A 15,413-nucleotide genomic window follows, 5' to 3' on the forward strand; every position below is an offset into this window, starting at 1 on the left:
TCGTTTGACCGTTTGGGCTAAAACCGTAACTCAGTCTGTGGGCAGGAAAACCGTTTCAAACCAAAAGACACATCAAACCGCCCCAAACTGATTCCTCCCAAATCCAAACCAAACCAATCCATTTACCAGATCTGCCCATTTACAACCAAACAAAATAAGCCCAAAACAAAACCCAAACCATTATAACTGTTTCAGCCCAAACAATTACCAGGCTTAGCCACAGGTGTCATAGAGGTGGGAGTAAGACTGATATGCAAAATGCGCAAACAAAAAACACATCAATATATTACTAGGAGAAACACACCTCTCAATTACAGCACTGTGACAGGATTATTACCGCATGCTGTGCCAGCGGCTAAGTCTGCAGTATGGGCAATAAAACGAGAAGAGTCTGCTACATACATTTTATTCATTGGTGAGATGTAACAAAAAAAAAAGACTATCAAATATGAGGCCGGATGGAAAGTTTGCAAGTGCCTCAACTCTCTAAAGCGCGGGCTCTTCAAAATTTATGTGATCACGGTGGGTGCAGATCGGCCTGTGAACTCCTGCATCTTTGAGAGCTTGAGTGCCACATCAACCTGGGATGGAACACAAAATCAGTAACCGCGGCCTCACATAAGGCATATTCATCTGTGTAGTCAGAAGCAAGGCGAATATACACGGGAGATATCTTACCAACGGAGCAAGGGCATCCTGTGAATCCCTCCCGATTTTGGAGGAATCCTTCTCGTACTGCTCAATGTAGACACGGATGGTGGCACCAACAGAACCAGTTCCAGACAGACGGAACACCTAGAATGTCGAGAATCCATGTTAGTTCACCAGCCATTGTTGCAACCAGTATGATACAGTCTAAGCTATCAAATATATCCAATTATCCATCTGGCTTAAGAATGATCCAACTCAGCAACTATTAATCACTGTCTGACTCTACTGCAAAATAAATGGTTGCAAGCAGTGTTGCCCCGAAACCGGTGCGCGAGTGTCGAGTCGGGAAAAAAAAATAGAACTTGGGTGCCCCGACACTGGTTGGTAACACTGGCAAAAAAAATAGATCTTGATATTTTAACGCTTCTTCCTTTGCCTGGGGTCTAGAAATAAAATGGAGGATATCTGAAGACAAATTCTTCCAATAAAAAACAGCATAGGTTGTGACTCTACGTACCAGTCGTGAACCATCTCCAAAGAGATATCGGATACCCTGATGCTTGGAGACAGAACCATCAACAGGATCCTTGTACTCAAACTCATCGGCCACAACTACATCAGAAACATCAGACCGAATCTCCTTGATCAACCTGAGGAAGAGAGATAATTTAGACATGGAACCTGATTAAGAACTATATGTACTTAAGTTAAATAACTCTAGGACAACAATTCAAAGTATCACTTTTAAAATTTCTGGAAAAGCACTAGTTCTTCTACATATCAAATTCAATAGAATCTCACTTGTTAACATCAGAAAGTGACGACTGCATGTTGACTAGGTTTGCCATAAGTTCCTTAGCAGCCCCTGCATCAACGTTCTTCACAAACAAAAATGTACATTTAGCATGCTATCAAAAGTGTGGTACATACATGCATGATGCATGTCAAAAGAACAAAGTACCTCGTAGTCATAGCGTGTATAATAATGGCGACCATATGTGGCCCAGTGCTGACGAACAATATCTTCGACCGTGACAAGCTTATCTCCTCCAAGGTTATCCTTGTTTTTGAAAGCAAGAATAGACAGCCATGCTAGCACAGCCCAAATACCATCCTTCTCGCGAATGTGGTCAGACCCTAACCAAAGTAGGTAGATATAAACATCTCAATCATGTCTCTGCTGCAGCGCTAATACCAACAAGTACTTGACTTGACTCGGGATTAATTCGTGAAAATCGCAAACAAAAGAAAAAAAAACGAGAGAGCTCATTCTCAGAACACATTAAGCCACTTGCCCCATTCCTTTACCACAAGCGAAACCGATTTATTCATGGAACATGCCGATACAACAAGTGCTTAAATGTTCATTAATGTGATTAGGACAGACATAAATGATAAGCCACAAGTGTTTCCAAACATTACCAGTGCCAAAGCTTTCTTCACCACAAATTGAGCACATTCCAGCATCCATCAGGTTCCCAAAAAATTTCCACCCAGTAGGCACCTGAAACATGGCTTTTATATGTCAGATCTGTCTAAGATTCAAAAATCTTGTGATTCAAGATCTTAATGCGTTACCTCAAAGAACTTGAGATTTAAATTCTTCGCGACAACATCAAGGGCAGCTGATGTTGGCATGCTCCTGCAGTTCCACCAATGGATCAACATAAGTAGAGTATAGAGAAACTTTAAATGCATCTATCATTATACCGCTGCATGTCAGGCAGGGATGACAAAACTGGCATTAATAGGCCAGTTACCAGCTCGTTTCAGGAGGTACTCTAGCTGCTATCTTAACAGATTCATTGCAGATGTTAAAAGGATTCTATCAATGTGAAGAAACACAAGATTAATGACATATGAGAAAAAGTAAAGGCAACCAGAAAACCACAGTAACTGGCTACCAAGGCTGGACCTGGAATTCTGATAATCGGAGAAGCAGAACCCTGCCAAGCTTACTGGGATGCAGAACATTTCGTGGAAGAAAATATGCATGTCTAATGCTGGCAGAAGTGCAGCTTGCCGCTTAAATCCTTAATTCAACTATAACAAGAAGTTTTCACAGCAAGAATATCTAGATGCTATCTTAGAAACACAATGTGAAGGAGAGCTTTTTACCTGGCAACTCCGTTCAGGCCAGAAGCAAAGTAAGGAATTGATTGAACAGCATTGGCTGCGATAATGGCAACCGAGTCTGATGGCGTCACGAAGAATCTAGAACAAGATAAAGGGAGCATCATGAATTCCTTTTGGTGCTTTTCTAGATTCCAAAACCATTTTTCTACATAAGATGCAAAGACAGATAATAATACCTTTTGCCCAGAATCATGTTGCGGTCAGCATCTCCATCAGCTGCAGCACCAAATTCAGGAGGTTCAACATTTGAGGCTGACTTCCCAAGACCCATCCGTTCAACCAATTCTTTTGCATAGGTGAGGTTAGGATCCGGATGACCACCTCCAAAGTCCTCCTGTAAAAACATAGGTGGTGAATTAACACCAAGCCACATTCTAAATACAACTTGTGACAATTGAATAACACATTACCTTTGGAACACAATTCAACAGTGAGCTTTCATCAGCACCAAGCTCTTCCACAAAGATGTGTTTGGCATAAGCTCCAGCAACACCATGGAGGGCATCATAACTAAAGGTGCAATGCAAGGCTTTAGATGTGCTGCAATATGTTAATAGGAGGATGACAGTAACATAGTTGCAGTCATATATAAGTACCAGAACGTAAATTTTGGAGAGGTCAGCAGCTTTTTTATTGCCTCAAAGTCAAAAATTGACCTGCAATTGAATACACAATAATAATTAAATTATTAGATTCCCTTTTTCACATAATAAGATCCTAGAAATGTAGAATGCATGGAAACTCTCATTTCAGTAAAAGAAAACACCAAATAACAGGAAGCTACTTACTTCATTAACTTTATGTAATCTATACTAGAGTCAAAGACATCCACATCGAAGGGGCCTTCAGGTCCACTGAAGCTAGTGACACCGATAACAGAAATATCAACCTGCAATGGGAAAATAAAAGGAGCGAATGAATATTTCAATAACTTAAGTCAAAAGAAACAGCAAGAAAATATTTAGCAAGCTGGCACCAAATCATACATCTGGAAGGTCTTCGGTGATGAGGTATTCAGTAATTGTCTTTGTATTAGAGAAAATCTTATCAGTAACAGATTCAGGGGCAGGTCCACCATTTCCCATATTGTATTTGATGCCGAAGTCCTGGAAAGTTCAATATGAAGTATTCAATAACATAGAACACCAGTGGCACTTGATTTGCAACAGAGAATAGTAACAGTAAAGTTGATACCTCGGTGGGGCCACCTGGGTTATGGCTCGCTGTTAAGATGAAGGCACCGGTAGCCTTTGATCCCTATTTCCATGCGTTTATAAACCAGTAGTTAGGTAATTTATTACGACAGTAAAAAGGAGCAACAGTTAGCATGTTTATACTGCCATAAGTTGTCCTTTGTTGGAAATTAAACTTACATCTGCAGCAATTCTTTCACGGATGACAGCAGATACAGCTGGAGTAGACATGAGACTGTTTTGTCCAACCCAAACACGTCTTACTCCATTGGCAGCAGCCATTTTTGTTATGATCTGTAAGAAGCAAAATAAATGACATTCGAACCACAATTTATTTTAGCAAATGAACACTAAGATTATATCAATATTAGATTTGAAGTCTGCAGCAGCTACTATAAAAACACTACAAATATGACAAAATAGGGTTAAAAAAGGATACAAGGGACATGGAGACTATAAAGAGTTCATTCTAAATCACCTGAACAGCATCTTTTGAGAAATAACGGCCATCACCAGAGACAACAATGGTCGCACCTATAAAGGAAGGAGACATGAGCAACGAATGCAGAGAAAGGACATGGGAGATCATGAAATATTTTGGCTATGGCAACTACATTTCTCATTTACAATTCAAATGACGAAGAAATATATGATAGAAACATCTCAATCATAATTTATTAAAACCTTATGGTATCCTCAAAACCGGTTACTCCATGGTTTACTTGCTTAATCGTATTGGATTAGATTAAAAAAAAGAAGCAAAGGGGAAGTATGTTTGAAGCAGGGCTGGTGTTTATCTGATAAGCAACTTACCTTTTACTTCCTCGGCAGGAAGGGCATTAAATGTTGACTGGACAAAGTTCTGCAGATAATGAGGCTGCCGGAATACAGTAACCTGGTAATATTAACAATAAATTAATCATAAGATAATAGCCATAATTAATTGTAGTATGCTACTGATAACACTAATAGTATTCAAGTGATAGAAAATATCTAATGAGAGACTAGTATCTGCAATCAATGATCATAGTCATTCATATTTTTTTCTTGATGTAGTAGTAAAAGCATACCAATTAAGTTTTTTTATTATCTCCCATAAAAAGAGGGCTAGCTAGTTAGGAACAAAGTGCAATGCTTGATCACGGTAAAAATAGGCATGTGTATAAACACTAGAAGTCGAAGCTATCCGTCCATACAAATGCAATGGAACTGGCTGCCTTGATCAGAGGAATAATTCATAGCTCTACCTCGCTAAATATCAGAAGCGTACTCAATAATTGTTTTCCTACATGACACTGTACAGTACAAAGGATGAAATAACCATGTAACATCAATCAAGATTACACTAAAACATTAAAGTAATAAAACTCCCTATGGAGTATGGACCGTTGTCATCATGACCATAAGATACAAACACCAGGTATACCACATTGGGGACCCATAGAACATGTGTACAAAATACTCAGGTCAGGTCTAGAAGAACGTGCGATGTGCCACAGTAAAAGCATGGGAATAAGGAAATTTGTGTCATCACATTCAATCAACAAAAAGCCGCCGGATCGAATTAAACAGGCTTGCTACATAATTTCCACCTTTACAATACCAACTGCACATTTTAGCTAAAAGTATCAAAATCCCCTGCCTCGTCCCATTTTGAAAATACACAGCCCCACTCTAGCCTCATTAGAGTTAGGATCCAAACTAATTGTACGAACCTAGGTGCGTGACGTGTTAGATCCTAATGAACGTCAAACGGACCCAACCAGATGCAACAAAACATGCCAGAACAATTTTCATGTCAGCATTGTTTCGCAAGGAGTAAACACTAAGGGCGTGTTTGGTTTGGTGCCCAGCTCAGCCAAGCCAAAATTTGGTCAGAGGCTAAGTTAGGGCAGTGCCAAATTTCTAGGCAAATCTCGGGTGGCCAAATCATCCGCCAAAATTTTTGACCGACCAAATTTTAGCTTGGCCTCAAACCAAACGCCATTTTAATGACCAAAATTTGAGACTACCCTGATTTGACCTCTAGCCAAATTTTGGCTTGACCTGTTGGGGCAAAAAACCAAATAGCCCCACAATACAAAAAATTTGGCCGGCAAAATTTTTTTTAGGCATGAACAACGAGCCAAACGGATGCCAAATTATCAGAGCACAACCAAATTTTGGCTTGACTCACTTTGGCGGGGAACCAAACACGCCCTGACAGATGGAAAATCGTATCAGCCACCAATAAGGCAATAATCGATTACTCAGCGAGATCCAGTAATAATTAGCCAAAGCTGACCAATGCGAGTGCAAATTAGGACCGGCCCTGAGGGGGGTCGAGCGGGGTGGCCGCCATGGGCCCCCAAACCCGAGGGGCCCCTCTTCATGTACCTGTGTATAGTCTATATGTCTAACAATTCACACGATAACAGATAAAACTAGGCCCAAAATAACAAGTAGGCTTAACAGTCCGTATAGTAGGACGTAGGTGGCCTGGTTCATTTGATCTATAAAAAATCAAGTGACCTGCCTACATGCCTAGCCTATTTGGCTGTTTTTCTGTTTCGTGTTTTCTTCTGTCCAGACAATCTAGTTTTCTATGTTCTGCTGAATCACAACTCCAAGCCGTTCCATATGCCCGCAGCTTCGATCGAGGATAGACGTCAGCCATTGCCATATGAGTTTTCGTGGCTTGTTTTTTCTCCTTTATAGTTTCTACTCCACCTCAAATAGATCCGACCCTTACTGAGATCGCACGTTTGAAATATAAAAAAGTCTCTACTCACTCTGGTGATCAATGGGACTGGCTCTGTTGCACGGTACAGGGGCGGCTCCCACGTGTGCTCAATCATCGCCATCACAAAACTCAACCGCTCACGCTACCGATCACAAAAGCACACAGCCGATCAACCACCAGCATTTGAACCTAACCGTTTAGCAGTAAGCAGCTGTCTACCAGCGCAGTGTTTGTGCTGTGGTGCTGGCACCTGCGAACAGATAGCTCCAAAACCATACTATGGCTGCAAGCTACCTGCTTCATGTACTGATGAGTAACTAGAGCTGAACGCAACAAGTTGTATATAGACATACAGATACAGCTGATCGAGTAAGTATCTCTACCTAGCTAGTATGTATTAACACAAGCATACGTACATGTACTCCGATCCCTCACAGTTTTGTTCCCGCAAGCATTTACTATAATTTTATTCCCGCAATCATTTACGGCAAGCTGGAATAACCTGAAATACATCCGATCGTCAGCTGAAACAACCTGAAATACATCCAATCGGACGCATTCCAAGTTATCCCAGCTTATCGTAACAGACGCATTTCAATTTGTTCTAGCTTATTGCTCATGGGCTCTATCCAAAATATATTTCAATATTTATGTTCAATAGGGCCCATTTTTAGTTTCGCTCCGGGCCAATGAAATTTCAGAGCCGGCCCTAGTGCAAATCTTCTGGATCAAAGCCCATGCAAGTATACAATTCAGATACTCGAAGAATCCCGTACACGTCCAACGTTCCATAGGAACCAACGGATCCGAAGCCAGCAGAAATGCTCCCAATCACACTCAATCGCAAGCAAACTCACTCGTGTAGATCACAATCACGGTAGCGGGGTCCGGAGCTGATCCAACCCGAACGACGGATCGGGTGGAGCCCGAAATCCCGCGCGAGAAGCCGCCCGGAGAGATCCGCGAGGCGACGAGAAGCGAAGGCTGGCGCGCGGTGGATCCGAGGCACCAGACCCGAGAACAAACCCACCGCATCACAGAGACAGCGAGATCCAGATCGGGTCCCTATTAACGGAGACGGGAGAACGGGAGCGGGAGGGGAAACCTTCTTGCGGAGGCCGGAGGTGCCGGGCTTCTGGCCGTCGAAGGGCGTGGTGGCCTTCTTCGTCACAGTGAAGAGCACCATGGCTGCGCTGCCGACGAGCCGCCGACGGTTGCCGCACGAGGCGAGGAGGGGGTGGTGGTGGAGAGATCGGGCGTGAGAGGGAGGGGAGGGAGTGGTGGTGTGATGACGATGGCGACGAGGGCGTGGCGGTATTATAGCGGGTGTGGAGGGAGAGCACAATCGGAGGATCATTCCGTTGCGGCGTTGCCCTCCTCGCTTCTTCTTTTTTTCTTTCTTTTTGCTCGCCTCCTAAAATTTTCCGGTGGTTTTCTTGTGCTTTTTTCTGTTTGTTTATTGTGCTTTCTTTATAGAATAACTAGGTTGACATAGTTTACACTGTATCTAATGTTCGATGTACGGTTGTAAGTTTTAGATTTTTTGAGTTATTAGGTTGATTAAAACTCATTTAATTAACAAGAGATTTATCTCCATCTAATTAACTTAAAAAATAAACTAAGCAATAATCCATTGGGTAACCATTTACATCCTTGGTTCGATGGACCATTAGAAGATGAAAATTTTCTATGGACTACGGTTTGTATAGTTTTGTTTATAATTTTAGAACAGCCGTTTGTGAGTGGTTTTCAGCTCTTAAGGTATTAGTTTCATATTTAATAAAGTTGCAGTTTTTTGAATCATTCAATTGTGTGGCTCAGGTTTAAGAAACACAAGACAAGTGTGATATGATATCTGAATTTACTATAAGCACAACAACTTTTACTAAGCAAAACACGATATAATACCATAAGTCCATATGTTCTACTATACACATAATATAAATCCTCAAATATTATTGGTTTTTCCTGAAACAAAATTAGTTCGTCACACGCAATTCTGCGCCATGATGCATTGAGAAAAATAAGAGAAACTTTGTGTTACCAGATTAAATCTAAAAGAAAAGCAAGCAAAAAATGGGAATGCAAAAGGCAAAAGTAGCATGCCAACGAACTGTGGAAAATACTAACGACCCACATCACTGACGATATGCGGCACATCGCTTTTCTCCAACTGCAAAAGCACATAGTTTGCATCCCAGGATCAGTAGTAGTTGTTGCCTAATCAAACTCTTCGTCCCATTATATTACATGCATGATAAACCGGTATTATTATTATTATTTTGCGAAAGATAAACTACTGATTCCAAGGTGCAATCGAGTGAACTAGAAATCCAAGTACGCGATGATCTCGAAGAATTCCGATTCCTTGGTCGCGAACACTTCTGCTTTTCAGGTACCTGCTTGAGGCACACGTCGATTAGCTGATTAAGACGTTGTACTGTCGCAGCGATGATTTGGCTATGGCCCACTTGGCAGGACACCGACACAGCGTACGCGTGGAGCGGGCGCCGAGGGCCCGTCATGATCCCGTGCCAATCGGGTGTGAGGTGTCGCCGTGTCGGTGGACCCGGCTCGTCGAGGGTCGTGATCTAGTCTCGATTTTTTAAATAATCTCGACTAGTTGATTCACACGTCGTTTATTCTTTTCTTATCCTTAGTCCCCACCTTGTTACCAGCTATGATCTACAAATATAAAACTAATTTTACTAATATAAATAAAGAAAGAAATCATGAGAGAAATTAGTGAAGAGTCTCATTCTTTTTGGATCTTATCTGAAATCAAACTACAGTACCACACTCAACGTATTCATTCGGCGACGCTCCTATAACGCATCCACATCTTCGTACTATGAATTTGTGATCGATATTATCGTATATAATGTTTATATTTTCATTGCAATACACGAACATTTAGCTAGTATTATTTTAATAAATAATCATAGAAAGATTATATGTTTCTTTAAAATTGCACGGATGTATTTTAGTCGATGCTGCGAATGGTGGAGTTTCGGCATTCCCTTCACCGACTAGAACATTTCGGCAATTGGGAACACGACAAGGTCCTTAGCCATATCGTGTCGCTGCCTTCTCCCTCCTGTCAACGATATGTAAACGATCTTGAAATATTTATAGGTTAAATACGGATATTTGCTTGTCACAGAAGAACATCGCAAAAATATATAGAGATTTTTATACTAGTTTAGACCTCTCATAGGATGATAATCTTATATCATATACAAACATTACAAGTATAGGGTATGTGGATCTAAGTGGATTTCTATATGTTCTAAAGTCCTAGTCAGATGATGATGATTTTTGTCATGAACTTTTTATGGGTGTGTATGGATTCTAACCAATTAGACTTAATGTAGGTCTTGTAAATTCATAGATCATGAAGGCACGAGGACTTGTATTGGATTATTGTGCTTGTTGAAGGCTTGTAGTCTTGTGTTGATCTCTTTTGAGTGTTTTGGGCGTAACCCGTATATTCCTTTTATAGTTGGGGAAAAGCGGGCATAACCTACCTGAACTCCTTCGAACGTATCTTGAACCGTAGATCTTCCGAATATCTAGGAGAAATCTGCCAAATATGAGCATAGTTTCCTTATCAAGTATGATTACTTACATGATGTTTATCCTCATGCCTTGGATACTCCAAGGCTGTTATGAACTATACCGGAACGAGTGAAGGACATATGTGGTGTGGGTATCTTGTAGATACACGGTATTTATAGAATATATAATAGATATTTATATATCCTTGTCACTCCCATACATCTTCTTCTTCCTCTCGTCGAGCTAAAGTCACGTGCAGAGGCGACAACAAGGGAGGGAGAGAGATGGTGGTCAAGCAAAGGAGTGAGCAAAGGGCGGTGGGGAGAGTGAGGGTGATGAGTAGCCGCCTCAAGGTATTTTTTCTCTTTTTTTTTTTTGCATAGATGTTAGATTAGAGTATAATTAGTATTGTTGGGATAGCATTTATAGAAAAAAAAATAGTAGATTAGAGTTGGTAAATGTAGAACTTTAAATTGAGATCAATAAAGTGTGGTCCTAGGCTTAGAAATGTATGCAATAGATTTAGAACTAGGATTAGAAAAACACTAGGTTTTATAAAATAAATTTAGCAAGTATTTGTAGATGTGTAGAATATTTATGGAATATTGAACCTAGGTTTATAATATTTGTTAGTAGGCAAAATAATTTGATTGACTTTTTTTTATATAGTAGTGTCAAGCATTTGTAGAATTTTTAGACGCACCATGCTACACAATGTGTCCCCTGTCACCATCACCAATAACTCGATGTACCCTTTTTCAGACGATGTGACAACCCCACACACAGGAATCAATACCCTGCAGCTTAGCATTCCTTCCTATACTCACTCCATCCACCACCCTATCTTCTGACTATAAAGTGGGGAAGCACAACCATGGAGTGGGCACTCGCAAATCACTTCATATCATGTCGCCACCAAGAAGAGAGTTTGAGAAACTAAGTTAAAATGTGTCTTGATTTATATATAATGAGTGATTAATAAAGTTGTTGATTTGGTTTGTTAAGTTTTGGATTGGTTGAGCTTGGTTTGAGCATTTTGATTACGGACTAACTGGAGTTAGAGTTGGAGAAATGTGTTAATTTATCTTATAGTGTGTAGGTGACAGATCAGGGCTAAGCAGTGCTTGATGTCAGACGATCAAGAAGGCTAGACGCAGTCAAGAGTGATTCTAGCTGTACATGTGGAGGTTAAGCAAAGCATGAAACGGAGAATGAAGACGGTGTGTTGATGAAGTCAAGCGAAAGGGATGTCTGTGCAAATGATAAGATGTCCTGAGGGATAGAGAGCGGGAGAGACTTGTCGGTAGTCAGGATCGTAAAACAGAGTACACGTGTCGATATCAGAGCGTTTGCTTAAGGTGTAAGCAAGTGGCAAGTCACACTTTAGTGTGCAAAGGGTTTCACAGTTGGATATCAAAACCGTATGAGGACTGAATGAGTATATGGTACCATCGTAAAGCTTGCGTCGAGGCGAAGCTAAGTTGTGAAGGCATCGTGACCGTTCGATGGATGGAGCAAGAAATATACTAAAATATCCTCGGTAGTAGGTAGGAGTGTATTGCAAGAGATGAGTATTTTGGTAACAAGCTAAGAAACTTAGGGGTCAAGTTTCCCAAGCCTATAAATAGAGGGGCATGACTATATGAGAGTTTGAACCAGCCACTTGAGCCCTTTATTCCACCCATTTGAGAGCCTAGTGCTAGGGTTTTAGAGGAGAGGAAGATAAGTGCTTAGCCTATGTAATAGGTGAGAATTTTTTAGAGAAAAAAATCTTATAATTTACCTAAAATAGGGCCGACCTCCTTGAGTAATGAAGTTTATATTTTTGCATACGCTCGAATTCCTCTCTTTTAAGCAACTCTCTATTGATTTCCTTGCAAACTGGCAAATTTTTCTTTTTTAGTTGTGATCTTCTTATTGATTTCCATTTTTGTCTTTGCTGCGATTTTTCAATCTTAGAAAGTTGTTCTTCTTATTGCTAGAGGCATAAATGTTCATATACTCATGCATTTTAGAGGATCTTGAATCTCTTGTCTCTAGATCATCAACTTGGAGAGTTGTTTCTTATAGTGACTATCTTTTTTGCTTTGTTATTCGTTCAAGTTTTAAGCTTTTCTGTTTAAAAATATATGAAATGGTCTTAAATAGAGCCTATGGTTCATATTCCATCCGATGAGTCATATTATCTTGGAATTTTTTTCTCGTTTTGTCTATCTAAAGTTTATGCTTTTGTTTGTGCGTTTTTGAGAGTATTGTGTGAACAAAGAGTAGATCATTTATTTCGTAGAAATTTGTAAGACGTCTATTTACCTCTCCTCTAGTCGTTGTTATCAGTCCTACAGAGTTAGGTGTTCCTGTGCCCAAAGAGGTGCATATTTTGATGTGCTTATATAGCTCTCTTTGCAAGTTAAAGAAGTCCCATGATATCTCCTATACATACGGTAAGAGGTACTTTATATGTGCCAACTACGAATATGACCCACAAGAGGAGAAGCTCTACAACGATTATTAGCTGGTAAAACACACAAGCAAACACTCTCATCCTTGTGATTTGATGCACAATTCTCTTTCATATTTCACTGATGCTTACTTTTTTATGTGCGTAGTTTCCTCCACCTCTCTGTGAGTTCCTAGAGTGTCTTGACAACTAGTAGTCACCCATAGATGAGGCTCACATCTATTATGAGATGGTGTTGAGGAGAGAGCGCTTCCAACAGTTCAAGGAGGAGCAGAGGCACATTGTGCCCATGAGGTGCATGATGCAAACAGGGAGAGGAAGCAATGCACAAGGAAAGCTTATCCGGATGCTCAGAGGAAGAGGAAATATTCACACTACACTTAGTAGAGTCTAAGGCATGTTAGGTTTAGCATCGTTACACAATTAGGTTAGCCATAATGTGTACTGTATATACCATTGGAACTTGTTTTAACTTGTGTAGGATTAATTATGGTACATGGTCAATGCACGTTACCACGTGTAACATAGGAGTAGAAGGCAAACAATTGTACTCGACCATACCCTACACGTGATTTATTTCATCATTTCATCTATCAAATATGACTGGCGAGTAGTGCTTAAAAAGCCGGCCCTAGGCACTAGGTGGAGCATCACCGCTCTGCTTACACCTAGGCTTTTGGTCTAGATGTTTCCCCAATTTTTCTTATTTTCTGTGTTAATATGCAACATTTACCTATTTTTCTTTCTTCATTTTCCAAAAGTACAAGCACCTAGTCTCGCATAGGCAGTGCCTAGAATTTGGACGGAGCTCGACCGCCTGCCAAGCGCCTAGCGCTTTTCGTAACATTGCTACCAGTTTTCAATTACAAAAATTATACATATTACTGATTAAAAAAATTTAACTTCAAAAGTGCAAACTTCTCAAAACTTATATTGCCTACACATGCTTCTCAAAACTACAACAACGAAGTGCAAAAAACAGATATGTTGGCATTTGGTATACCGACCGACCTCTCGACAGTAGGCTAGCCGACTAGCCAATCAGCTTCTGTCCAGTGCCGACAAGTTTATTTTTATATGGAAACTCGAGGACAAGGATCCCGTAGGTACAGGGACTGTTGACATGCCTTGTCAGTCTAGATAAAGTTCGATGAGAGGTGACCATCCCTCCACGTGACTGCCGCATCAGCAAATCGGCATTCCTGATGTAAAAAACCCTGGTTGACACAAGGAATGCCAATTGGCTACTTAAAAAATATTATTATTTTAAAAGGTACTATTTTTACGATTCTCCATTAAAATAGTATTATTAAAAAAAGACTCTCGTCTCTCTCGTTGGAGAACGCACATTGGAGGGTGGAGGATGGGTGGGTAGGGGCTACCACGCTGGGCTGGTCCGGCCGCCTAGAGCCTGAGCTGGTATAGCTGGAAGGCTGGAGGCCTGGAGCACAGGCGATCGGGGACCTGGCGGGTAGCCGGCCGCTGGTTGCATTGCAGCATGTTCACTCGGTCCATTGCAGCCTGTTAAGTTGGCCCGTTGGCAGACTGTTGTGTAGGCTTGGTCTTCCAAACCAGAGGCCCAAACTACAGGCCTAGGAAACATGGACAACAAAATGAAGTCATCAGTAAAAAATCTCCAGATCTCAAGAAAGAAAAGAAAAGTGAAGAATCTGCTTGTCTAAACAAAAACAGTGAAGAATCTCCTCACAAAAGAAAATCTATGAAGAATCGATTTCCAGCACTGCTTCTCTCAAAGAAAAAAAAAGGAACAAGTGATGCTTTGTTTCAGGCTTCAGGTTTTGGCTGATGAGTTGAGCAATAGTGTACACAGCGGTGTTTTCCTCAACCAAACATTGGTGCTGTATACCGATTTATGAAATCTACGACGAGCATCAAACATACTGCTTGAGGGAACATAATGCACACTAAAATGGAAGACGAGTTACGTACAAGGAAAAAGACAAAAGAATGGAAGGCGAGTTACTCACAAGGAAAAAGAAAAGGAATGGAAGACGACTCTCTTTTTGAGTGGAAGACGAGTTACAGCCACATGAAGTCGCTAATGCAAAGCGTTTAGTTTGAGGAACAACTCACCCCTGGAAGAGATCACCGTTATAGGTTTTATCCCATGATCCCATAGGATGATACAATTTCTCACTTCTATGTTAAACAAAATGCTTACAAGAAATGATTCACGAGCGACGAAACCACTATATTTCTAAATAAAAGAAGCACTAGTTAGATCCAAAGTTAGGCCGTGTATGGTTCATTGCTACGCAAATATCACACCTACTTGTGAAACCCTGCCTAATTTGTTTGCTACACTTTTGACAAGATTTAGCTAAGAAAAGTTATATGACAGGTGGGGTCTAGAGGTAAAAAAAAACTGTTAATAAACCAAACAGGTGTCACTAAAAGTTTAGTAAAATTTATCAAAGTATGGTAGCCAACCAGATATATTCTTAGTATGAAATAATTTATGAACGTTTCTTCCTCAAACCAAAAACACGATAAAGCTATGGTGAGCATCACCATTTCTCCTCTACCTTAGCCTCGGCAAGGCAATTACTCCACTAGGCACCACTACAACTCCATTTCTACGGTGGCACAGCACCATTTGTACTGTGCTATAAGACCATCAATGAGGGAGTCACTTCAAAGATGAGGATTCCTTTTGGGAAGGGATTTTCGTTTC

At 40.7% G+C, this 15,413-nt stretch overlaps 1 protein-coding gene across 1 annotated transcript; it reads right to left on the reverse strand.

Annotated features, from left to right (window-relative positions):
- Positions 1-259: 259 nt before the first annotated feature.
- On the reverse strand, positions 260-8,073 carry LOC133915596 (phosphoglucomutase, cytoplasmic 2-like). Its single transcript, XM_062358810.1, has 18 exons — positions 7,808-8,073; positions 4,794-4,875; positions 4,459-4,514; positions 4,161-4,274; positions 3,982-4,044; positions 3,774-3,893; positions 3,576-3,676; positions 3,384-3,443; positions 3,198-3,297; positions 2,964-3,121; positions 2,770-2,865; positions 2,230-2,293; positions 2,074-2,155; positions 1,613-1,788; positions 1,453-1,529; positions 1,169-1,301; positions 679-795; positions 260-581 (listed from the first exon to the last, which is right to left on the reverse strand). Exons 1-18 carry the CDS (start codon positions 8,057-8,059, stop codon positions 510-512), a joined length of 1,923 nt encoding a protein of 640 aa, XP_062214794.1. The 5' UTR covers positions 8,060-8,073; the 3' UTR covers positions 260-509.
- Positions 8,074-15,413: the final 7,340 nt, after the last annotated feature.

Source organism: Phragmites australis, chromosome 4 (genome assembly GCF_958298935.1).
Source record: "Phragmites australis chromosome 4, lpPhrAust1.1, whole genome shotgun sequence".
NCBI classification, from domain to species: Eukaryota; Viridiplantae; Streptophyta; class Magnoliopsida; order Poales; family Poaceae; genus Phragmites; species Phragmites australis.

Excerpts from the sequence above, each read along its gene's own strand:
- LOC133915596 (XM_062358810.1), bottom strand. The coding sequence starts at position 8,059 with ATGATCCTCCGATTGTGCTCTCCCTCCACACCCGCTATAATACCGCCA. Across the intron at positions 3,677-3,773 it reads TCACCGAAGACCTTCCAGAT|GTTGATATTTCTGTTATCGG; the intron begins GTATGATTTGGT and ends TTCCCATTGCAG. Across the intron at positions 1,302-1,452 it reads TCACTTTCTGATGTTAACAA|GTTGATCAAGGAGATTCGGT; the intron begins GTGAGATTCTAT and ends TCTCTTCCTCAG.